The sequence below is a fragment of the Ornithorhynchus anatinus genome, chromosome 16, assembly GCF_004115215.2.
Source record: "Ornithorhynchus anatinus isolate Pmale09 chromosome 16, mOrnAna1.pri.v4, whole genome shotgun sequence".
Classification (NCBI taxonomy): Eukaryota; Metazoa; Chordata; class Mammalia; order Monotremata; family Ornithorhynchidae; genus Ornithorhynchus; species Ornithorhynchus anatinus.
Window position 1 is genome coordinate 33874474 of NC_041743.1, and position 26423 is coordinate 33900896.

The 26423-nt window shown below is 44.8% G+C and overlaps 1 protein-coding gene across 3 annotated transcripts in view; it reads left to right on the forward strand.

The window, feature by feature from the left end:
* Positions 1-26423, forward strand: part of SH3PXD2A (SH3 and PX domains 2A) — a 296155-nt gene that overhangs the window by 104407 nt on the left and 165325 nt on the right. For all 3 annotated transcript variants that reach the window (XM_029081354.2, XM_029081356.2, XM_029081355.2), the window contains exon 4: positions 18705-18781. In XM_029081354.2, the coding sequence (XP_028937187.1) occupies positions 18705-18781 (77 nt within the window). The remainder of the gene's footprint in view (positions 1-18704; positions 18782-26423) is intronic.

Genomic DNA, 26423 nt, shown 5'->3' on the forward strand with positions numbered 1-26423 from the left:
TACAGTTGAGCGGACGAGTACAGTGCTGTGGGGATGGGAAGGGAGAGGTGGAGGAGCAGAGGGAAAAGGGGAAAATGAGGCTTTAGCTGCGGAGAGGTAAAGGGGGGATGGCAGAGGGAGTAGAGGGGGAAGAGGAGCTCAGTCTGGGAAGGCCTCTTGGAGGAGGTGATTTTTAAGTAAGGTTTTGAAGAGGGAAAGAGAATCAGTTTGGCGGAGGTGAGGAGGGAGGGCGTTCCAGGACCGCGGGAGGACGTGACCCAGGGGTCGACGGCGGGATAGGCGAGACCGAGGGACGGTGAGGAGGTGGGTGGCAGAGGAGCGGAGCGTGCGGGGTGGGCGGTAGAAAGAGAGAAGGGAGGAGAGGTAGGAAGGGGCAAGGTGATGGAGAGCCTTGAAGCCTAGAGTGAGGAGTTTTTGTTTGGAGCGGAGGTCGATAGGCAACCACTGGAGTTGTTTAAGAAGGGGAGTGACATGCCCAGATAGTTTCTGCAGGAAGATGAGCCGGGCAGCGGAGTGAAGAATAGAAAAGAATAGACTTTTCTAACCACTGGGGGAGATACAAGATGATCAGGTTAGACGGAGTCTTTGAAAGTGGGCAGAGTGGTGGTCTGTCAGATATGAAGGGGAAGGGAGTTTCAAGTTTGCTTCCACCCTTCTTTTACTTTCCTCCTTTTTTTCCAGATGAGTTAAGTAGAAGCAATCATATGAGTATACCTTCATTGCTGGACAAAATCTCCAGGAACAAACTCCTGAACTTTCTAAACACTTAGAACTGAGCCTGGTGTGGTTTGGGGATTCCTTATGAATAGAAACCTTCATACAGAAACCGTAGATCCATTCTAAAGGTTCTTTTTCTATCGGTCATTTAGCCCGGTTAACATAGTTTCATGTCTCTAATAGATATGAATAATATATTCTCTCTCCCCACCGCCCCCATCTCTGTCTCCTCTCTCACACACATATACACACACTTCTTCAGTATCCCTAGCCTAGAGGGTCGACTTCTGTGTTTTTGTTTTTCTGCTCTACCTCTATCAAGAAATAATTGAAGCGCTTGGAGCACATAAAGGATTCCCTGTCATCTCATCAACAGCCTTTGCCCAGCAAGGTATCTGGTGCATTGCCATCCGGACAGTCTGTATACAGCCTTTGGGCAGTATTTTCAAGCCTCTCCTCTGTGTGCTGAGAAAGTCAGGGGGGAGACGATAGAACAGTGGGTGACATTCATCTGGGAGTTTCAAGATCTCTCTGTCTCCAAGGACACCCTGTCGATTCCGTATATTTCCAGTGTGCAGCCAGTCGTGTCAGCCGCCCATGCCACTGGCTTGCTTAGTGCCAGACTGATGCTTCTCCTGCTATTAAACACAATGCCAGCTTCCCCCAGGTAGGGTCTGCACATTTTCTCTTCTCCCAAAGCCTCCACTCACTGGAATGGATCCTTAAGACTTTGGAGGTGGGGAAGGACTGAATTCCACCCCGTAAGCACTTGATGTGTGGTGCTCCACAAACCCCTCTTTCCCAGTGGGGCCAGATCGGCTCTCAGCCTTTCATTCATTCAATCAGTCGTATTTATTGAGCTCTTACCATGTGCAGAGCACAGTCCTAAGCACTTGGAAAGTAAAATTCAGCAACAGATAGAGACAATCCCTACCCAAAAACGGGCTCACAGTCTTTCCCAAACAAATATTAACTGCGGGATCTTCTGTTGAAAAAATACAGTCTCCGACATTCTGTGATAACAGATTCATTCTGCTGGGTTCCAGACTTCTGACTGGTTGAGTCCAAAGTGATTCTCTGCATGGTCTTAAAGTTGAGCTCTTCGGTTTGGAATATGGTAAACTGTTGAATGGGATAAAGAAGAGCTCTTTTGGCAAGATCATAGGGGATATATGTGAAATTGCACTGACCAGAAAAGAATCCAAGGATGAGCAGGGAATGTAGTAATTATCTTCAGGCATATGAAGGGAACTTGAGTAAATACTTATGAGCAGTGTGTTCTCTTCCATTAAGGACAGGGTTAAAGAAGCAAGCAAAAAGGACAACAGCACCCCCATCAAAAAAGACTGAGAGAGATTTTTTTCTCCCAATGGAGATTCTGGCAGGTAAAGGGTCTGGAATGATTTGTGCCAGTTGGATCAGACAGACAACTAAGCACCGTCATTAGGGTGGTCATTCTTTTGGTTGTCGACTGGTCTGTCCATTACTTGGTATGGATAGGGCACTGGGTATTCTTATTTTAAACCCTCAGCCTTTCTCTGCCTCAATTCCCAGTAATGTGTTCGGTGACTCAGAAGCAGCGCCTGTGTTCACACGGATCTGGTGAAAAAGCACAATAATTCTGAAGCAATCAATCATATTTACTGAGCCATTACTGTGTGCAGAGCACTGTTGTAAGCATTTGGGAGTACTCTAAAATCAATCAATTGTGTTTACTGAAAATATATTGTGGGTAGAGCACTGTATTAAGCACTTTGCAAGAGTACAATACAACAGAGTTGGTAGGCACATTACCTGCCCACCGTGAGCTTACAGCAGATTGGGTGGACATTTTCCCCACTCACAGGAGTTTACGGCCTAGAGGAGAGAGTGGAAGAGATGTGGGAAGGCCAAAGGTACCCTGGAGAAGCACTATAGGTTTGGACGGATTTATGTTATTTTGCGTGCCTGGCTCAGCACATGTACATTCACATGCGTTTTAGATGTCGAGGTTGCCAACCCCCACCCTCCCTCACCCCCTCCCAATATTTTTATGGCTCCTTTCGATTAGGCATTGACTTATCAAAAGTGCAAGTGTTCTGGACTGAGGAGTGAGTCAGATGACTGAAGGACCCTGACACACACATGTGGATTCAGTCACTTATCTAAATAGCTCTGTCTCCTGAGAGGGGAAGGAATCCTAGTTGTATATATAAATGGATATCCTGTCCACTACAGAAATGGCAACTGAGAACTGAAGTGTAGTTGTCTGCTCTTCTTTCAGCAATCCCCCGAATGTGACCGTGAATTCCAAATGTCATTTCTTCCTCCTGCCTTTGTCTCCCAGGAGCCATGTTGTTTGCACCTAGAATGTGTCTTGCCAGGCCTCACCCCCTTCTCCTACCTAGGGAAAAGTCACACTGAACTCCTCCCGCTCATGGTTGCTAAGCAACAGATCACATCTCTCCTCAGAGGTTACGTGAGCAGAGTGGAAAATGAGCATCCCTGTGGTCCCTCAGATGCTGCTCTTTGTTTTTCTCATATTAATCTGAGTTGCAACTTCATCTGGATCTGTACTTGTTACTTTGGGTTTTTTTTTTTTGCAAAATCTGTCATGATTTCTCCCATGTTAGGAAAACCAATTCACCTTTTTGTCAATAATGTTTGGTGTCTGGATTCAGTGGAAACCTTATAAGATTACACAATGACCAATTATTTATTCTCAAATAATAAAAATATGGCTAATCTGTTAGGTGAAACCCAGTTACTTGTTGGTGCTTCTGACCAAGACTGCACTGCATGCTTTCTACTGCCCAGCTTCTCATGGTTGGCCTTAGATAAAGATGACCAGATATTCTGAACGAGCAACAGTCCTGAAAATTATAGGTCCATCTTGTCTCCTAAATTCTTTAAGGCACTTTAAGGGGAGGAAAATCTTCCAAAAAAAAATTTAAAAAGTCAGTGAAGAAGTGGGCCTGTGTCAGAAAACGCCTCCTTCCCCCATGTAAGAGACTAGGGAAAGGAAGAGGAGGATGATTTAGTTGCCCTACAAGTCCTGAGTCCAGAGGTGCCAAGTGAGGGGGTGGGTGGGACCGGGTGGGCCGGCACCAGGTAAACTGTGTTTCTAGGATGAAGCTGTGGAGGAAGTGCATTTTTGCTACCCTTTATCCCGTTGCCCTTTTCCCCACTCTTTCCTCTGCCCCAATCCCCTTTCCTTCTCTTTCCTGTCCTTCCCTGTCCCTGCCTAAGTAACTAGAAGTCCTTGTAGCTCTGGCTGGGAAGAGTGTTTCTTGGTCCTTGGATCTTTGGTGTGTGTAGTGAGAAGTGAGGAGATAAGTCCACCTCTGCCACCTTTTGGCTTGAAATCTAGAAAGCATTTTTCTTTTCAGCCGTACCCCCCCACCTCCCCACCCAGAGGCCTGCCAATAAAAGGTCCACACATCGACAGGGACCTACCCTTGCCCTTCGCCCTTTGCCTTGCTTCTCCTGGATCAGCATGGAAAAAAAAAGCCAGGCTGAAAATTTTCAATGAAAATAAGAGACGTGGCCTAAAAATAGTCTGTCCTCAAAATCCCCTGGCTGCATAAATGCCCCCAAAGAGGGGGTGAATCCCAAGTCCAGAAAGTCTGGTCACTGGCTGACGAGCGTTACTCAGTTCCTCTGAGTACTTCTCAGGAAGTCTCAGACTTTCCAGTGGTAAGAGATCCAATCTGTGCATTTCAAAAAGACTTCTTGTTTCTCTATTCCTCTTTCCCTCCCCTCAAACCTCTGGGTCTTACCAAACCTTCCTCACAAAGGCACGTCAATGCCCTACCAGGCTGGGTGGAACTGTGGCCGGACCCAAAAGAGTTTTTGAAGTCCTCAGTGTCCCTCCATTCCTACATTGGGCTCCCCCAGCTGCAGGGAGAATGCCTCCAGCATCTCTAGAGGCACTGGTGGGAATGTCATCCGCTCGGCCGTTTTGAAGGTCCCTTTTTTTTTTCAGTTCCAGCTCATGCTTTTGGCAACACTGAGGTTTTTCTAGGTCACAACAAGTCCTAGCATGGCCTCATAATTCCTCATAATACTGCCCCAACCTGTCCCAACTGAAGCTGAGTCCAGGGCCTGCTCCTGATAACTTAGGCCCATTGTGACTTTTGGGGCAGGGTGGGTGGAGAGTCAATAAGCTTGGCCTTCTGCTTTACCCCACAAAGAATGGCTGATGGGGACGGATATACAGGGTGCAGAAAGGTTGCTCCTTCAAGAGGTCTTCCCCATCCAAGCCCCCATTTCCCCTAATCCCTCTCTCTTCTGCATCATTTTATATTCACCCCACCCTCAGTTTCACAGCTATGAGCATATCTATAACCTATAGACATTAGTCTCCCCGTCTAGACTGTAAACTCGTTGTAGACAGGGAATTTGTCTTTTCTACTGTTGTATTGTACTCCCCCAAGTGCTTAATACATACTCCGCACACAGTAAGCACTCAATAAATACGATCGACCGATTGATCATAATAACTGGGGACTTTGGTTCCACAAACTATAAAGAGTTAAAAGTTTTCTGACTAGATTGCTTAGATTACTGCTGAACTAATGAATGATTTCTGAAGTCTTTTGCTGAGCCTCTGAAATCCCTTTTTCTTTTTACTGAAAAAAGAAAAACTGAGTTATTCCCTGGGAAGCATGAAAAATGCTCAGAAAACACCAGCGAGTTATAGTCATAAACATCTGTGGAATAAAATCCAGTAAGACTACATGATGGCATTAACCTATTTAGGTTGTGTATTCCAAGTGACCTGTGATCTTATTCCCCCCAAGTATAGGCCCAGCCAATGCAGACTGTCAGGAAGGGAGGGACAGTTCTTTGTTTTTATGTTTTGTTTTGTTTTTATAAATCCCCAAGCAGCCTTTTCTTCTCAGGCCTAGAGGGCATGGTTCATGACTGCCCCTTGGACTGTAGCAGGAACCACAGAGCTGTTGCCTGACCACCTCGGGGATTTGAGATTGTGGAAATTCTGTCCCATTCCTCTGAACCAACAGATCAGAAGCCCAAGGAAAACAGTCTCTGATGACGCCTGTGTTTCTGTGGCAGAATTGCAGGGTGGCCCTTGGTTCTTATGGGCATAATATGGCAGCTAATAACCAACTTTGCAATCTGAGGGTTCTGAACTCTACCTCTTTGGGGTTCTCTCCGCCTCCTGCTTCATTAAAAAAAATCTCTCTTCACTACAGATTCAGACTTTTACTGGCTGGTTGCTCCATCTTCTTTTTGCCTTCCTCACCAGGAAGATTTTCTTCTTTTCCCTCTTCACTTCCTCAGACCTCTCTCGTCCGCCTCATTGGAATCTGGGCCTGGCATCCTTCTGGACAGAACTCGAATGATCACCTGGCTGCTCCCAGCCCTTCTCTTCCTCCTTCCTTGACTAAGAAGTGAATGGGGCTAATTAACCATTAGAGGAAGACTAAAGAGATCACAGGCTGAGACGTTCTGCTGTCCCCTTTCCTTAGAGCACTTTTCCATTCTGAGAAATAGCAATTGAGGTGCATATGACACTTTTATTTTTGGGTTCCCTGGGGAAAGGGAGCTGAGATGTAGGGAGCATATCATGTGGATTTTTGTGCCAGAAGGGAACCCTTAATCAATCTTCCCTCCTTGGTCCCTCTCTGTCCGTAGATGATGCCTTAGGCAGAAGAGGGCTGGCTACAGTCATCGAAGCTTGCAGAGAGCCTCAGTATAGAGCTTTGCGTGGGCTTGGATAATAGCAAGTATTGTGATTAGTGCTCACTGTGTGCCGAGCACTATACTAAGCTCTGGAGTAGATACAAGCTAATCCAGTCAGGTACAGTCCCTGTCCCACATGGGGCTCACAGTCTAAGTAAGGGTCTTAAAAGTCCTGATGGATCAGGATTGGGGCCGAGTTCGGGAATCCCTGGAGTAGAACCAGGGAAGCCGGGAAGAGGTCACGGTCGCACAAGGGAGCCGCAAACACACAGCAGCATCCCCTGGAACAGGAGGCTTTACTTCCAGGCTGATCGGTAATTTCTTTGATCCGGGGCCATGGCCCCAATGGAGATTCAGCTCTCCAGGCTGCAACAGGGGGCAGCTTTGGGATTGGAATCTTCTGGGCTTGGAGGACCTAGAAATCTAAGCCTTGTGGAGAAGTATAGCCTCAAGGTATTAAGGCACCACTCAGTCTGCCAAGCAAGAGCTAGAGAAGATTGGGTCTGTGTGTATTTTTTTTTCAAAGGTATTTGTAAAGTGCTTACTATTTGTCAGACACTGTTCTAAGTGCTGGGTTAAAAACAAGATAATCAGGTTGGACACAGTCTCTATTCCACATGGGGCTCTCTGTCTGGATCAGGAGGAGGAGGATTTAATCCCTATTTTACAGATGAGGTAAGTGAGGCACAGAGAATTTAAGTAACTTGTCCAAGGTCACCCAGCAGGTAAGTGGCAGAACCGGGGTTAGAACCCAGGTCCTCTGACTCTGAGGCCCATGCTCTTTCCACTAGGTCTCACTATTCCTCTCTCTCTCTTTCTTTTAGCCACACCTTTTCTGTGCAGCTTGTATTCAACAGCTAATTTGCCGGGTGTGTGTGTGGAGGTGGGGGTGGGGGCGGTTAGAAGGGAATTCAGGGAGGCCTGTAATAAAAATCTCAGGTGCAAACTTTAAACTCACAAAAACTTAAGATCATCAGAAATCAAAAAATGCTATTAAGGGAAAAATGAACAGTCCATTCAGCCCATTGCCTTAATGGCCACAGAATGGTTGCTTTCCTTGACAGCCATCCTAAAGATTGAGAATGGTTCATCTCACATTCCCAGACCTATTGTCATGAATATATCCAAACCTCTCCTGAACTTACTGATGCTTTCAAACTTCATAGCTTCCCGTGGTGATGAAATCCATATGCTACCCCACAGTGTGTGAAGAACTGTTTCCTTTTGTTTTGGGCTTATCACGTTCAACTTTCAATAGTTGTCCCCTCTTCCTGGTGGGGAGAGATTTGAGGAACAGCAATTCCCTGTCAACTCTGCCAACGCTTTTTAAGATTTGGTAAACTTCAATGAAGTCCCCTCTCTCAGCTCTCCACACCCCCTAATCAGCTTGGTTGCCTCTTTCTGAGCCATGAACTAGAAAGTCATTCCTTTAACAAGAAGAGCATCTGAAAGAGGTGGAGATGAGACATTTCTCAGGGGACTGGTGAGGAAAGTGTAGCAGAGAGCAAGAGAGAGCCAGGAACCAAGGCTTAGGTGTGGGTGTCTTTCCCCCCCAAGGTAGGGGTGTCTATTCCCCCTCAATCCTTGGCCCACATGGACAGGGACACTGCCCTTGTCACCATCACTCAAAGGGCTGAAGCAGTGGCACTCCAGCACAACATGGATGCATTATCGGTGGCAGAATAATAGCAAATGGTGATGGTGAGCTGCACAGCTGTGAAGACCTGCTGCATGAGGCTTGCGGGTGGTAGTTTGGCCACTTCTGATCTAATGCTTTTTATTTTTCCAGAGTATTTTTCCATCTCTTATCTCATTTATCCTCCCAGCTTCCCTGAACATTAGGGAGGGACAGGAAATTATAACCCCATTTTTACAGGTGGGGAAAATGGAAGCACAGAGAGGTTAAATGATGCTATAACCCAGGGTCATCCAGGAGGCCAATAGCAGAGCCAGGAGTAGAACTTGGGTCACCTGACTCCCAACTCGTATGTTTTCCACTAGACTGTGTTGGTCACTATCACTATCTGGCTCCACCATCTCTCCTATGGGACCACCAACCTATTTTCCACTGGGTCTACTATTATGCTTTGGATTTTTGTTAAGCGCTTACTATGGGTCAAGCACTGGGATAGATACAAGTTAATAAAGTTGGACACAGTCCCAGCCCAAAGTGAGGTTCACAGTCTAAGTAGGAGGGTGAATAGGTATATAATTCCCATTTTACAGTTGAGGAAACTGAGGCACAGAGAAGTTAAGTGACTTGCCAAGGTCAACGGCAAGCAGTTGGCAGAGCAGAGATTAGAACCCAGTTCCTTTGACTCAGGCCTTTGCTTTTTCCATGAGGTTTTGCCACTTTTATAAATTCTTAAATGTTCTGCGTGGATGACTACCTGTAAGAGTACAAAGATTGGGTTTCTGTGCAGTGAAGAAGCATGGAGATGGAGCAATTGCTCTTTTAGAAAGCAGGCATGTGGGGACTCCGCTAAAAGTGACAGACCTAAAAAGTTGAAAAAAAATGTCAGCCAGTCTTCCTGCCAACCGGGCTTAATACAAGCACTTTGTGTAAAGTTGTGGGAGAAGTTAGAGATAAGTTCTGTTGGGGCAAGGTACTGTATTGCTTCCCGTGAAATTACTCCCTTATGTGGTTCTCCTGAATAACTCAGGTGGTAGTGGCTGCCTAAGGGTTCTGGCCATAGTGTCCTCCCCCCTCCACTCTCCATCAGCCTGTCCAGACTTTGAGTCCTTCTGCTGTGAGGTCACTGGACTAGTAATGGTGTTGGAAAACAGATGAGATTGGAAAATCTGAAATTCTCTTTCAAATGTACTAAATCTGGGGATTCCAAGAAGGACTAATGCTCAGAGTTCCAGATCCTCCCAAAGTGTAATTAGCCTCTGTATGGGACTTGCTGCTCAGGGTAATTGGGCTAAGTTTAGGTTTGCCCACGGAGCTTTGGGACGAAGGATTTTTTTTTGTTTGTTTGCTTTCTGTTATGGTATTTACGAAGTGGTTACTATATGCCAAGCGTTCTTCTAAGCTCTGGAATGGACACAAGCTAAATAGGTTGAACACAGTCCCTATTCCACATGGACCTCACAGTCTAGGTAAGAGGCAGTAGGATTTAATCCCCATTTTACAGATGAGGAAACTGAGGCACAGAGAAGTTAAGTGGCTTGCCCAGGGTCACACAGCAGACAGGTGGCGGAGCTTGGATGAAAACCCAGGTCCTCTGACTCCCACTGCACCTTGCTGCTTCTCTGATGCTCCAACAGCTCCTGCAATTGAAGGGGAAAAAACACTGGATGCAGCCTCGCTGGGGGCACCAGGGGCCAACATTCACATAAAGGTTTGGACCTGAATGAAGATTGTCTTGCGCAAGGTGGATGTTGAAAGAACACCGGCTTGGGAATCAAAGGACCGAAGTGGCTTTGTCACTTGCCTACCCTTGATCTCAGTTTTCTCATCTGCAAAATTGTCTACTCAATACCTCTTCTCCCTCCAACTTAGACTATGAACCCCCGGGGGGACGGGGACTGCATCAGGCCTGATTATCTGTTATCTGACACAGAGTAAATGCTTAACAAATACCACAATAATAATGATCGTTATTTTTATTCATTGCCATCTGAAATTCCTTCCCTTCCCACTCTCTTCCCCCTTCTCCTCCCCGCTCCCCACAGCTTGTGTGTTGGCATCAAATGTCTTTATGTTTGAGTAACAAAGATCTGATGGAACAGAGAAGGATGGAGATTAGTGAGCAGTCCTGCTGGGACTCCAAACTTTGGGGTGTTGGGCAGGATTAGGTTTCCAAGGTCATAACCCCGAGCTGTGCTCATGTCTCCAGATGTGTGTGTCGTGTTAGGACTAAAGAGCGCCGGGCAAGAGGGAAGAGAGGAAGGAAAATGGTGAAACGTCAATGCCCGCAGTGGGGAGGAATAAATTGTAGCACTTCTGCTTCCTGGGGGTGAGTTGATTAATATTCAGGTTAGAAAATCTAGTTGAGCTGACACTAGCGCAGGACTGAATGCTGGTATTCTTAGGCTGTGGGCAAGCTTAATTCTCATTGTTTGGGAGGATATAATTACATATTGGCACTGACTTCCTCTCCTTCAAGAGCTATGGGTGGTTTTTTTTTTTCCAGTTTAGAGTTTTTTTGGTAAAAATCTCTCTCCCTTTATGCTCTCTGGTATGAGTTAAGGCTTCCTTTGACCCATCTCCTCCTCCTCCACATTGTATTGCCTGGCTGGGAACCGGAAAATGACTGGTGAAATGATGTTCAGCTGTAATTTCTTTCCCAGTGAAGGGACAAAGGATTGAGTTCTGCTTGAATCTTTTCCATTGCATCAGAACCGGACCATCCTTGGGGAGTCCAGATTGGTCCTGCTCATCATCAGTGTGTAGCGCTTCTGGGGACTGGGCCAAGTTGTTCTTCAGAGGGGCTTTCTTTGTGGTTCTTGGGTGGCCCAGAGAGACCTGGACAGATGATCTCAGGTTCAGGGTTGTCCCGGGACCTATCTGGACCTCTAAGATTCACTGATCATGGTTTCAGACCCCCTAAGGAGTCTGGAAATCACTCAGAAGGAAGAAAAAAGCTGACTATTTGTTGGCTCACTCATTTATTCTGTGTCCCTGTGACATAAGGATCTTGGTTCCCTTCTTATAAGAAAAGACTGAAAGAAAGGAAGGAGCCCGTGATGCGGTATTTGCTAAGTACTTACGATGTGCCAGGCGCTGTACTGAGCACTGGGGTGGATACAAGCAAATCGGGTTGGACACAGTCCCTACCCTATATTGGGCTCACAGTCTTAATCCCCATTTTACAGATGAGGTAACTTCACGGAGAAGTGAAGTGACTTGCCTAAGGCCACACAGCAGACAAATGGAGCCGGGATTAGAACCTAGATCCTTCTGACTCCCAGGCCTGTGTACTATCCACTAGGGCATGCTGTGATGTGACAACCCAAGCAATGATGTCCTGGTGGTGGGTCAATGGGGCTCTGGGCTGCTCACTTATTCCACAGTCTCCTGACACCTGTGCTAGTAATTCCTTCTGATGGCTAATGGTTGGATCAGAATTGAATCCCCAGGGCTCTGTCCATTCTACAATACTGACTCAAGCTCACATTTCTAATTCTCTTGTATTGATGATGATAATGGTATTCATTAGCGCTTACTATGTGCCAGGCACTGGACGAGACAATCAGATTGGACATAATCCCTGTCCTAGACACTCACAGTCCAAGGGGGAGGAAGACTAGGTATTGAATTCCCTTTTAACAGATGAGAAAACTGAGACACAGAGAAGTTAAGTGACTTGTCGAACGTCGCACAGCAAGCCAGTGGCAGAGCCAGGATTAGAACACAGGTTCTCTGACTCCCAGGCCCATGCTCTTTCCTTTGCTTCTTTTCCTTTAATTAGAGGACCATTAGGATCAAGTTAACTCCCACATCCTTCTGACCTGGGAGCAAGCATGAGTTCAGTAGCCTGCTCATTAAAAACCCAACTCCCCATGCTTGGCTTGGTCAAGAGCTCCACACCCGGGGTAAGGAAGGAAAGTGAAGGGATGCCTCATTTGGGCTGGGAAGAGGAATGGCACGGGAGTTTTATCAATGGCCTCTGGGTGGAAAAGTGACAACGTAAATGAATGGGAACTATCTGAGGCTGAGACTCTGGAGCCCTGGCATCAAGACTTGGAATTGCTGCGATGCCTTGGGGAAGTTTCTCTTAACTTTTTTGGGTCTCAGTCTCTTCATCGGTAGACTGGGAATAAAAATATTTGCTCCTCTTTGCCTGACAGGGAAAAGTAAGTAAAGAGATAATTCCTGTGAAATCGCTTGGGAAAAATCCAAGAGCTTGACGCAAGGATTCATTTCTCCTTGGCCCCCAACACCCGGTCCCTCTGGGGGAGAGAGAGGGTTGCATTTTCATCTCCTTTGTGCCCTATGGGGTCAAACAGTCAAGTCTGTCCTCTACTCATTCGTGAAGTTTAGTACAGGGTCAAAAAGGGAGTATATGTTCCTCTAAGGAAGCGGTTCATTTTTCTTAGAGAAGGAGAGCATGGGGGAAATGGGAATTTCTCAAACGGACTTGCACATCTGTTCTTTCAGCATGTGAAGAAAAAACAAAAACCCAACCTAATAAATAATGAAAACAGATAGAAGAAGGAAAGAAATCCCTCATCAAAAACACTTTGGTCCCCAAGAAGGTTTCTAGTTACTCAAGGAAAGCTGTGAAACCAAAAACAGCCATTATGTTACCATGTTCAGTGGTTCCGCAAGCTCACTGTAGATAATGGGGGCAGATAACCTGGATGAAAGAGTGTGGGTACAGAGAGCTCATCACCTTTGGCATAAGCTACGATTCCATGGAGGGACAGAAGGAGAAAAGCCCTGGCCTGTTTTGAAGGAATACTCATAAGATCTTTAAGCAAAAATTATATTTTATTGATAATCCAAGCCTACTATTTTACAAGTACATTGACCATTTCTCTTTAGAGTATTTGAGTGATTCAAATAGAAACTAAACACTCTCAGTTCTCTTGAGCTCTGCAGTCTTACTGAAACCAGCTCCATTGCCCATTTTACAGATTGTGGTACTGAGGCTCCTTGGGCCACTGTTACTTGATATCAAAGCCGGGGACTGAACTCAGGAGTTTCTGGCTCTCTGAAGGGCCACATACTCAAAGTCCAAGCTTTTATTTCTCAGAGGCTGGACTTGGGTTTTCTTTTTTGTTTTGTTTTTTGTTTTTGTCATTTCGGACCCACAGATACCCCCAAGTAGGATCTCTCCTCTTCTGTGGGGTTGGCGTCGGATTTCTAATGTCCTCTGTCCCGAGTTCTGAATACAAGAGAGCAGCATCTGTAGCCTCACCTCTTCTCCAACTCGTTCATAAGCTGAGTCCATGTCTTTTTCCCTTGTCTCTATTGCATGAAGCCCAGGAGGGAAGACCTGTTGTTAGGCAATGTCCTGGGTCAAGCCATGTTTGCTGGAGCCAACCCAGACTGCCTGTGCCCACAGAGGTGGGCACAGGCAGGATTCTGATTTCCCCAACTTAGGTGATAACTGTGTTAAAGCTCAGGTCGCATTCCAAAGGACAGGTGGATGGGGTGCCAATGTAATGTGAAAGAGACAGACGGGCATGTGCCAGAGACAACTCAGTGGGATGTCTCGTGTGTGTATGTTTTTCTTTTCTCCAGCCCAGATCTAAACCCAGTTACTTGAGAATATGTCAAACTGAGAGGCACATGGAGTGTCTGTTAGAAATGCCAAATCTGTTCTTTCAAAGGAAAAGAGATATCATATTCTGTTGTTTGGGTTTCTGTCTGTCTTAGTAAATCCCAGTAGAACAAGCCTCATGTTTGGTAAAACAGAAGGATGGAAGGCACCTCGGAGGTCTAGTCTGGAACGAAGCTAAACAATCCCAGGAGAACATTTCACTTTTATCGTGGGCGATTCTATTGAGAGCCTGTTTCAACTGACTAAAAGCCTTTTAGGTCAGGATGTCCTTTCTGAAGTATCCTCTCAATTCATCCAACAGAGCCATTCTTCTAAAAGTCCCACAAACCACATACGCTCCATCTGTAATAGTATCTTGTTGTTCACTTCAGGATTTTTTTAAGTTCAGGTCATGCTCTCTGGGTTTCTCTTTTCCCATACTGGATATTATCTAGGCAGCTGCACCATAAAACCTGTGTTACAGGTTGTTTAAAATCAAACATCAAAAAATTAAACACCTGGCACTTCAACAGATCACTCATCAATTAACTCAGTTACTGATAAGATTCAGCTATGTCTAGTCTGTTAGCATTGCAAATACATCTGAAGGCTACGTTTGGTCCTGATGCCAAAAACCTGACTTGGAGAACTGCAAGTATCCACTACTGAGCCTGCAAAATTTGTTCCATCATTCTCCTCTTTTCATCCTCTGTCTGGTGAGGCCAGGATGTGCAGGCGACCCTGCTAATCCTCTCATTCTCTTCTCCTATAGTCTATCCCTTTTCTCCTCCTGAATAACAGCATTGAAAAAAACAAACCTTGAAAAGTTTATAAACAGGATGAGAGGGGTAATGAAGGAAGGGGAGGCAAACTGATAGGACGAGCGGGTTAGAAATCACCCAGTCCTTTGTTGGGTAGGGATCGTCTCTATTTGTTGTTGAATTGTATTTTCCAAGCACTCAGTGCAGTGCTCTGCACACAGTAAGCACTCAATAAATGCGATTGAATGACTGAAGCTGCTGGTCACTTCCTTCTTCCTTCCCCAGAATACATTTTTGAAGTAGGAGCTGCTATTGGATAGGAAGGAGAGGGCAAATCAGGTAGGGTGGAGAAAGGAGGAGAGAAACGTGAGGAAGTAGAGGTTGGAGGAACAGGAGGAAGGGTGAAAAAGAAAGGTTAGGGAAAGAAAAGAGGAAGAGACAGTAGGCAGAACAGGCGAGGGAAGAGGAAAAAATAGATGTGTAATATGAACACTTTTAATAAGAGCAGCGTTCACAACACTTCTTTAGCAGAGTAGCCTAGTGGGAAGAATACCGGCTTGGGAGCCAGAAGACCTGGGTTCTAATCCCAGGTCTGCCACTTGCATGCTGTGTGATGTTGCGCAAGTCACTTAACTTCTCTGGGCCTCAGTTTGCTTATCACTAAACTGGGGATTCATTACTTTGTCCCCCTCCTACTTAGACTGTGTAAGCTCCATATGGGACGGGGACTGTGTCTGATGTGATTCGTTTGTATCTACCCAGCGCTTAGAGTGCTTGACACAAAGCACGTTTTTAACAAATACCACAGTTATTGTATAGAGGAGAGGTAGCTGGCTAGTCCTCATTTTCAACATGAATACTGAGGCAGGTCATTGTTTCAATTCTTGGAAATTTTGATGATTGGGCAGTGTCAATCACTGACAATATGTGCCAACTGTCATTTTCCTTATAGCCTCACTATCTGCAAACAGGGGTGTTTAGTCTTTGGGACTAATTCCCGGGCAGAAAGCTGCAAGAAAGAGACCATTCTTAAGGTCATGTTTATAGGGCGTTTTTCTTTTTAATCCCTATATGCTGTACAAACATCTCTAAGGTTTTTTAAATTGCTTTTACTGATTGTTAGCTCTTCAGATCTGTTCTATGTTCTCTGTTTAACCTTCCCTATTATATTTATTTGCATCGGCTTGAGCGTTGTTATTAGTCTTCAGTTATTAGAAGACAAGCAGAAGAAAAAAAAATCAGAGACCTGGCTGTAAACTTGTCTTGAATTGTATTTACAAGAGGCCTTTAATGCATTGAAGTCTTTGGCTCCTTTATGGGCTTAAAAAAAAATCACCAGTTTGGCTTTTGGTGTGTGGTTTGGATCAGAAACAGTGAAGTCAAGAGCGCAAAGCAGTTTCCAAAGGCTTGCTTGCTCTTGACTCTGGCAGAAAGCACCCAATCTCCAAGAAAAGAAAATGCACATCTGTCTAGATTTCAGCCCAATATTAGCCGGCATGATTTTCAAAAATGAAATGACCTTTTTATTATCCTGTTTTAAAAAATGAACTGGCAAACGTGAGCAAAGAGTCAAGCATCCTGTGGGGGAGAAGAGATAACACTTCCTGTTCACAGGCAGCATGGGAGATGAGAATACCTATAGGAAGCCGGGGCTGGACCTGGGACTGGCAAAGTTGGAAGTATATTACTTTATCTCCTCCTTTTTTAAAAAAACAGAGAGAGAAAAAAAAATGGACCTAAATTCCCTGCCCCCCAAGGTCACCTTTCGTTCTCCTTGTGCCAAAACCTCTAAAGATCTTTTAACATTTTGTAGGACTCCAGTGCTGGGAGAAGTTTCTCCTCCATGGTTCTGCTGGAACTCTGCTTATTTTTTCTGTTCCCCAAGATGGAGCAGATTTTGGGGAGCTGAAAGTAGTCCAGGGGATAAGACAGGAAAGGTACCTTTTATTCCCTAGCTCCCAGTCAGCAATCTCACACTTAAATATTCTTAAATTTTCACAAAGCCCACACAACCTGGTAGCATTTATGTGCATATCATATTCTCTGATTTTACTTCCTATCTGTAATTTACTTTAACCCCTGTCTTCCCAGCTAGATTATAAACTCTTTGAAGGCAGGGACTGAAGCTGTTCATTGTGCCCATTTACTTGTTCTGATGTGTGTGTGTATATATATATATATATATATATATATATATATATATATATATAACTCCATTTACATTGATGCTATTGATGCCTGTTTACTTGTTTTGATTTTCATCTCGCCCTTCTAGACTGTGAGCCTGTTAGGGGCAGGGATTGTCTCTGTTGCTGGATTGTACTTTCCAAGCACTTAGTACAGTGCTCCGCACACAGTAAGTGCTCAATAAATACGATTGAATGAATGAGTGAATATTGTACTCTCCCAAGCACTTATTACGGTGACATTCAACAAATGCTAATTGATTATTAGTAAAGAGAAAAAGCTAGACCCAGAGATGAAGAGAAAGACAGATGGTGGGTATGGGGAGAAGGAAGGTGTGGACAGAACAAAAGAGAACAGAGAGGGAATTGTATAAGGGTAATACACACACAGACACATACACACAACAGATGTAAACATACACTCACAAAACAAATATAAATTGGTTTTGTGGGACACCACTGCTGCTACCTGGAACCGATCGGTAGGTTTCTTTCCAGCACAGACTGGGTGGCGATGGTGTCCAGGACAACCATGACCTCCCAGCCACCTGGACATGTCTCATCTGGCCATTGTGAAACATACCTGGGTTTGCAGGATGGCTGGATGAAGCATTTCTGGCTGAACTGGAAACTTCCATCTATGCTTCGGAAAGGCCACTTTTTTGGCAGGAGTGGGGGCAAGGGAGGACAGGGTGAGCGTTTGTTAAGCACTTACTTTGTGCCAGGGGCTGTACTAAGTGTTGGGGTAGATAAAAGCTAATCACACTGGACACAGTCCATGTCCCACATGGGGCTCACGGTCTTAATCCCCACTTTATGGATGCGATGACTGAGTCACAGAATAGTGAAGTGCTTTGCCCAAGATCACACAGTAGGCAAGTGACGGAGCCAGGATTAGAACCTAGGTCTTCTGACTCCAAAATGCTTTTTCCACTAGATCATGCTGCCTCTTTGTTTCGGCTATGGCAGCCATCATTGCTAAAACTGAGAGAAGTTCTGTCCCAATATGTCGGGTTAAAGCAGGACTTGGATGGCTCCCACCAGAGGCCTTCCTGGTGATGGGGCAGAACTCTGAGATTTGTGACTGTCTCCTACAGACATCAGGTCACCTAACTACCTTCACTCTGGAGATAATGCAATATCTCCTCTGGGGTAAATGATGGTGCAGGAGGTGGGATGAGAATGCTAGATTGGATTTTGTGGGTAGAGAGTGGAGCATCCCATTGCATGTGACTCATCTTGCCTGTTTTTAAATATATGTATTTATGAATGACATGCATATTGTCAAAGAGAAAGTAAAGACAACAACCAAAAAGGGTCAGCAAGATAAAAGACGTTCAACACGAGAAATACCAGATCTGTGACATCTTCCTCAGGCAAGAGGCATTTTCTCCAATATCTTGAAGAATTTGTATTTTATTCAGTCTCTCTCTAAAGGAACCGTTTATCCTAGTGTTATCAGTTGCTTCCAGAAGTGTTATCCAGCTGACACAGAGAAAGCTCCTTTTTTGGCTCTCTGACCAAAATGTGTATTTTTGGGGGGGGAGGGGTCATTTTGGCAAAAGTCCTGGGAAATGAAATTGAATACCACACTGAATCCATTTCATTACTGTATTACTTTGAAGAAGAAAGGCTTGAAAAGGTCTGTTATTGACATTTACAGGGCAATCTGACTCCTGGAAAGAGACAAACAAGCCAAAATGCCCATCTAGATTTAAAGTCTCAAAGGCTACTGATGACATCTGCATGGGGATGTTAACGATGTTGCCATTTTAATGTAGTTTTTCTATAGCCTGCCTTGGAAATAGTTGCTTGCTGAGAAAGGCATTATACAAGACAAGGGGAAGAAAATGTTGATTTGTATTTGTTGTTAACCATTGACCTACCGTGAGGCTGACCAGGTCATTAGACTTCTTGTCTCTACTCACCAAGCTTCCTTAGCTTTAGTAGTAGGAGTAATTGTACAGTGCTCTGCACACAGTAAACACTACATGTGATTGGCTGAAGCCCAATCAGCAGCAGAGTCGAAATGCAAGTGCAGTACTTCCTGCCATTTGTTAAGGAGTTCTGACTCCTGGGACAGGTGGGAGTGGAGTCATCTAGGATGACCCAAGCATACTCATGATTTATCCTTCTTTCAGGTAAAATCCTGTTCCGTAGAAGCCACATTCGGGATGTAGCTGTGAAGAGGCTGAAGCCCATTGATGAATACTGCAGGGTAAGAGGACTGCATGTGTTTGTGTGTGTGTTTTCCCCAACTGCCAGGCCAGAAAAAGTGTGGCATGATCAAACTCGGGTTAAATCCATCAATCTAACAACACACGTTTGGCCAGCAATTTGGCAGGCCGCAATAGGCTATTGGTCATCTTAGCAAGTCTCTCCCTAGTGGAGGAGGGCTTGGTCCAGGTTGACCCTGGGCAAGCCCTCTGCTGGATTCAGCAACTAGGAGGCGAGCCCTTAATTATCATATTCAGTGTTTCAGAATGAACCTTCCTTTTAAGAAATATTCCAGGGTGTGGAATCTGCCATGAGCAGGTGATCCCATGAAAGGAATTCTGTTAGCTTGGCATTTGGTCAGAGATTAGAGGTATGTTGTTGGAATCTTTTCCAGCAATTATTTTCATTTACTTCTATGTCCTGGACAAGTTTGGAGTTGTGGTTCTCTAGTCCGAGAGGAACCTAATGGAACTCATTCAAATGAAATTTTCAGTGAGAATCCATATTACTTTTATTATTTGATCATTTTGTTGATAGTCACACAAAAACTATCAGCCACACTGAAGATCCACCACTTTGATCACAGAAGTCAGGATCAGAGATAGCAAAGACCAATTGATCTAGAGGGTCTTATACCTCATCCAGATAGGATGTCGTAATGATTAATCTCTCTTCTTCTAAACTAAAAGCTCAGATCAATATCCAGTCCTTTCCTCTTGGTAGGAGGCATCAGCTAATCGCCAGGATCAATCAGTTGGTTGTAATTGTGGCTTCTTTAAGAAGTTAAATGAACAGAGGTGGTGGAGAGAGATGGATGAAGTTGACTTGGAAGAACTTTTCTTTTTTTCTGGGATTTGTAAAGGCAGATGGATACACGTCACCAGAGACGGTCATGCCTAAGGCATCTGAAATTCAGTTTCATGGCAGCGCTCTGCCTCCCAAGCCATCTGGTCGAGGAAGCCGATAAAAGTCTTATCTCCTGAGATCAGGCTTTTAATGTGACTCTTGACTCGGCGTCTGAGTAAAAACGGTACAATGGGTATCATTTTTAAATGGGCGTGCGGGAGCTGGGCCCCTTAACATGATTAGTGCAGACAGGAACTGCAGCAAGAAATAATGTCACGAGTTCACGGAACAGACATGCCATCTCACAGGCAGTAATTTACTCCAGGGGGCGCAGACATGACCTTTGACCTTACTGCACTGGAAGGCGGCTGTCTGTATTTCGATTGTCTGAGAAGCAGACAGTCCGATACCAAGGCCGATTGCATCACCAAGCAGACCCCTTGCAGCATCAGTTCTCCTGGGACTTGGAGCCACTGCGGTCCTGCTAGCTTCTTGCCACTTTTGGCTAAGTAAATCTTCCTGGTGGGCACCAGGACACTCTGGGTTCAGTGACTAGCTCCAGCCTATTACCCTTTTCTCCTCCTGCTCCCTTCCACACTTCTTCTAACAGCACAAGTTTGGAGAAGTGATGGGTCAATGTGATGTGATTAGAAGCCATTTTGCTGGGGAGAATGCCCTGACAAAGCTCTTCCTCAAGTTGTAAACCTAACCTGAACCTCAGAGGAAATATAAAGCTCTTCTTAAAGTGCTCACTATGTATCAAACACCATTCTAAGCACTGGGATAGATACGAATTAATCAGTTCAGACAGAGTCCCTGTCTCACTTGGGGTTCACAATCTAAGTAGGAAGGAGAACAGGCATCAAATTTCCTTTTTGCCAGTGAGGAAACCGAGGCACAGAGCAGTGAAGTGAATTGCCCAGGGTCTCACAGCAGGCAAGTGGTGGGACCTGGGTTCTAATCCAGGACCATTCCTTTACCGCTAGACCACACTGCTTCTCGATGGTAGAGCCAATGCCTTTTTTCTGGTGAGTGACTTCTAGTTCTGACTCTGTCCCTGATCTGCCAGTGATCTTGTGCAAATCACTTAATCTCTGGGCTTTGGTTTCCTCATTGGCCCCAGTCAGGACTGTAATATTTGCTCCTCCCTATGCCACAGGGATATTGTGAGGAGAATGGGAAAGCACGTCTAATGGTAACACAAGTACTGCAGGCACTTGGTACGGTGCTCTGCACACAGTAAGCACTCAATAAATAATAATGTTGGTATTTGTTAAGCGCTTACTATGTGCAGAGCACTGTTCTATGCGCTGGGGTAGATACAGAGTAATCACGTTGTCCCACGTGAGGCTCACAGTTAATCCCCATTTTACAGATGAGGTAACTGAGGCACAGAGAAGTTAAGTGACTTACTTGCCCACAGTCACACAGCTGACAAGTGGCAGAGCTGGGAGTCGAACTCATGACCTCTGACTCTGAAGCCCAGGCTCTTTCCACTGAGCCACGTTGCTGACACCACAACTCAATAATCCACTATTTACTGAGTCCAAGGCTGGGAATGGGTTTAAATGAATCAGTCAATTGTATTTATTGAGAGCTTATTACGTGCAGAGAACTGTATTAAGCACTTAGGAGAGTACACTCTAACAAACACATTTCCTGCCCAGAACGAACTTATAGTCTAGAGGGGGAGACAGATATTAATATAAATAAATTACAGATACGTGCTTCAGTGCTGTGGGGCCGGGAGCGAGATGAATAAAGAGAGCAAGTCAGGGACACTCAGAGGGGAGTGGAAGTAGAGGAAAAGAGGGCTTAGCAGTTCCAGAGTGTGGATTTGGTTTGGAGATCTGGCCCATCCTTTTTCAACTCTTCACATCTTAAGAGCAGCATGCCCCCAAGTCATTGGAGCACCAATCCTTTTTGATTTTCGTGTTTCCTCCTTCGTGGCCAGCTGCAGATAACGAGAAAGATGTCAACTCTCCCATCTCCAGGTCCTGCCACCCAACCACTGCCCTATCCCGTAATAATAATGGTATTTGTTAAGCACTCACTATGTGCCAAGCGCTGTTTAAACGCTGGCACCGTTCAAAGCACTGGGCAATTATGCATCCAACTGGGAATGGGCCAAATGAAAAATAAACCAAGGTTTTGAACCTTAATTTGTAAAGGGAAACATGTATGAACACGAGCCACATCCCCACCCCAAGATTCTCCTTCCACGTCTCGGAGGTTGAAATCAGAATTACAGGGAGCTTCTCAGGATGATAATGAACCACTTTATTCTCTGAATCCGTCCTCCTCACAAAATTGCTAAGCTCTTGGATGTTTTGACCCCTGAGCGAGGCAATCTGATGGTCAGGTTAGTCTCTGGCTTCCAAGAAAGACCACATTGAAACAGAGAGGTCGGTCTTTCCTGGTTCTTCCAGTGCATCTGTGATTGGACAAGGGACTCTAAGCCCAATGCAGCTACTTCCCAAGGGCTCAGAGGTGGAAATTCTGACTCTAAAGTGGCACTAATGGGCATTCAATCTCCCTCCACTTTTGCCCAGCGAGGTAATAACTACCCAGCCTATAACTCTTTTAAAATCCAAATTTCAGTGTTAATTTTAAACATATATAAAGCAGATCGGCCGACTGTGATGGAAACAGCTTGAACTCCAATGAAGCTGATTGCTTTATATGGCACTCAAGGGGCCACGTGTCTATCAGGTTGGGTTCCAAAGGCTTTTTTTTACCTCCATAAATTAATTTAATGGGCAACACGGTTATGCGGTTAATATTTAATGGTTCTGTGGCCACGACAGTCTCAAGACTTTCATCTTACGGGAAATTGCAAGGCTGCAGAGAGCTATACTGAAGCAATTTACCCCAGCAATTTTACAAGCAATTCTGTTTTCCTAGATTCCTTCTATAAATTACACATTTTCAGATGATTAAGGAAATAAAATGAGGGGGGAAAAAGCATATATGTTAGAATATCCATAGGTTCTGTACTCTTTAATCAGTTGATATTCACCCCACCCTCAGCCCCACAGCACTTATGCATATATCCATAATTTATTTTAATGTCTTTCTCCCCCTCTAGCAATAAGTTACTGATGGGCAGGGAACATGCCTACCAATTCTATTGTAGTGTACTCTCCCAAACAGTACAGTACTCTGCACTCAGTAAATACTTGGTACGTACTATTGACTGATTGATAACTGTTTGCAGTTTGGCCTTAATATTTCTTTCAGTTGCCCAGAAATTTAATTGTGTTTTCCAGTAGCTCAACTGGGTTTCCAGCCTTAGCCAATACTCATACTTTTGTCTAAGTAGCTTTTTATGATGAGATCAATAAAGAGTATTTTAAATTCAAGCCTGTGAGACTGATGAAGGGAGGAGAGGAGAGACTACTATCCAGGAACTGAGGTTTAAGGCTCTCCAGCAGAATTCCACAACCAGCACTTCAGAGAAGACCCATACCAGTACTGCAAATTTATTTTTTCATCCACCAGCATGATTTGTCCACACATCTATTTTACCAGCCTGTAAACTCCTTGAAGGCAGGGTCATCTGTGACTCCTAACTCTTTTTTATTTGTTAATGGTACTTGTTAAGCATTTACCAAGTTTTCTAAGCACTGGGGTACATACAAGGAAATCAGGTTGGACACAGTCCCTGTCCCATGTAGTATTCACAGTTTAAGTCAGAGGGAGGAGGATTTAATCCCCATTTTATAGATGAAGTCATTGAGGTACAGAAAAGTTAAGTGACTTGCCTATGGTCACACAGCAGACTAGTGTCAGAACCAGACTTATTAGAGTCCAGGTTCTCTGAATTCCAGACTTGTATTCTTTCTGCTAGGTTATGCACTTCTTTTATACTCTCCCAAATAGAACGTTGCTCTGCACCTACTAGGAAGTACTCAATAAATGTTATTGATTTGATTCTCTTCCTACAGTGATAATAGTGATAAATGCTTTCGGTTTCCCATGAAAATTTGAGCTATTTGCTTGATCCGGATACCGCTCCACCTTGACAGTGCTTGCACAAATATTGGACGGTGGTGGTGAAATGAGGGAAAGGCAATGACGTTATCAGAATAGAGAAACCAAGCTGTATCCTCCTACCTTAGAGTGAGGCTAAGGTGCACCCAAATACCATTTCATTTATCCCATAATCGAGCTGATGCAGTAACATCGGTGTCGTAGCCCATTGCAGTCAATCCTTGGTCTTTTCCCTTTTCTACTAAAGAAATTTGAGTAACTAAGTAATTACAATAAATCTTTTCTTGCACAAACATTTTTATTGTGTTCTCCCCAGATCAAGGAAAGACTGTAAGCACAACTCAAATTTCCCAGGAGCCACCTTGTACCGATCGTGCTACCCGGAAATTCCCTTATGTTCCTGGATCAAACTATTATTCCCTGTTACCAATGCCCTGCAATACCTGGCCCTCTGTGAGAAATGAGGCATGAAGCTGAGCAGCCCACTGAAATTAGCCTACTAGTTTCTGCCCTCAGCTCTGAAGTGAGCTCAATCAATCACTCACTCATCGTTGGCTGACCCTAAGGTTAGACCTGATGGACTTGGCTTTGAAAGAGCTCAATGAGACTTTTGTGATATGTCATTACCTGCGAGCGTGTTATTTTGAGGCCATCCTGTATTAATGCATCCAAGCGCTGTTTCACACTGCCTGATTTTCTTGGTGAAAAAACTAGTTTTAGAAACCTAGAGAAGCAGCGTGGCTTAGTGGAAAGAGCATGGGCTTGGGAGTCAGAGGACATCAGTTCTAATCCAGGCTCCGCCACTTGTCTGCCATGTGAACTTGGGCAAGTCACTTCACTTCTCTGGGCCTCAGTTACTCATCTGTAAAATAGGGATTAAAAGTGGGAGCCCCACATGGGACAACCTGATTATCTTATATCACCCCAGTGCTTAGAACAATGCTTGGCACATAGTAAGCACTTAACAAATACGATTATGATTATTATTATTAATAAATCTAAATAGTCTCCGTTAGATTTGCTCATGGCCTTTCGAGTCCAAGATGGTGCTTGGAACCTACTCTCCTGACATGGTCCATCTTTTGGGTTGGTCCAGTGGAAAGAGCATGGTTCTGGGAATCAGGACACCTGGGATCTGGTCCCAGCCCTACAAGCAGGGGAATGCCTGTTGGGGCTTTACCATCAATAGTGAGAGTTTCTGACCAAAGAACCTCCTGGGGTGTTCTATGAGATGGATGGACCCAGAAAAATAGTTGGCCAACATGGATGGCAAAAACCACAGGTGCTACCAAAGACAACCGCCTGCTGGGTAATCATGCCACACATTAGTGCTATGTTGCGGTCACTTTGACAATAAATGGATCCTTCACAGTTAAAAAAGACAGCAAACTTTCATGCCCTTTGCAATGTGCTGCACCTTTACCTGCCTAATCAGCCTAACATTCACTTACTCCATGTTGTAGTGGAATAATGATTGGCAAAGACAAGAGAGTGTGAGTGACACTGTGCTGACCACTAGCACTATAATCAATTATTATTTTTATCATTATTGTATTTAGGCGCTTACTATGCATCAAGGACTGTTCTAAGCTCCGAGGTAGATACAAGTTAATCAGGTTGGACACAGTCTTTGTCCCACATGGGAATCCAGTCTAAGAAGGAGGGGGAACAGGCATTTAATCCCAATTTTACATATGGGGAAACAACAAAGTATTTGTTGGTCCCTGGAATTGTCGGCTCCATCTGACTCACCTCTCCGCCCCTCGTCCAGGATCCTGCTTTGCAAGATTGATTTGAACGAGAGTTGGTCCTTCCAGGAGGATCTGAATTTTCTTTGCAGTTCTTAAGGCCTTTTGTCAAGTCTGAAATAATGAAGAGTTTGAGATGCTTTTCCTGCCAGGGGCACTTTATTTAATAAAGATCCCATAGTGAGTCGGCCAAAGTGTTTCGCTGCCTGAGTCATTCTATATTCCCCTCATCTTTCTCTTAAGAAAATAAATCTTCTCCAACCCTGGGAAGGTCCTTTGTTTCACCCTGTTTGATTTAAATTTTAAAACAGCGTGCTGGCTGGTGAGGTGAGTGGGGGTTCAGCACCTGACTTGGGAGCTTTGATCCTGTCCCCGATCAAAATGCTGTTGCTCTTTCCTGGAGACAGTAGAGCCCTGTTCCCAGTCAAATCAAACAACCTGAGGGTCAGAGCCACTGAGGTGGAAGTGCATTCCACTTGGGGGTTTCCTTAGCCCCCTCTCTAGCCCCTTCTCTCTCCTGCTATGCCATCTCACATTTCCTCTTGCCTCCCGGAAATCTCTGCTTGGATGGCACCTCAAACGCACCATGTCCCAAACAAAACAGCTCATCTTCTCTCCTAAATGCTTCTACTGCCCCTGTCCCCGGCCTCACTTTCCCATCTTAATTGAAAACACTCAAGTCCTCCTGGTCTCGGTAGCCGGCAATCCTCCACAATTCATTATCTTTCAGGTCTCGTATTGTCAACTGCTAAATCCTGCAGATTCTTCCTCCTTAAATTTTCCTGGATGTGCCCCTTTGTCTCCCTCCAAATAGCCACCATCCTGGCTCTCAAGTTCTTGAGGTAATGAGGTATTGCTATTGTTATTAATAGTAATAATAGTACTTATTAAACACTTAGCATGCACAGAGCCCTGTACTAAGTGCTGGGGAATATTACAACAGATGAGAATTCAGTATGGTTCCTGTCCATCAGGAGACTCATAATCTTAAAAAAAAAATATCTCTTAAACTACTGAAGCAGACTCCTCATTGGTTACTGATTAGACTGTAAGCCC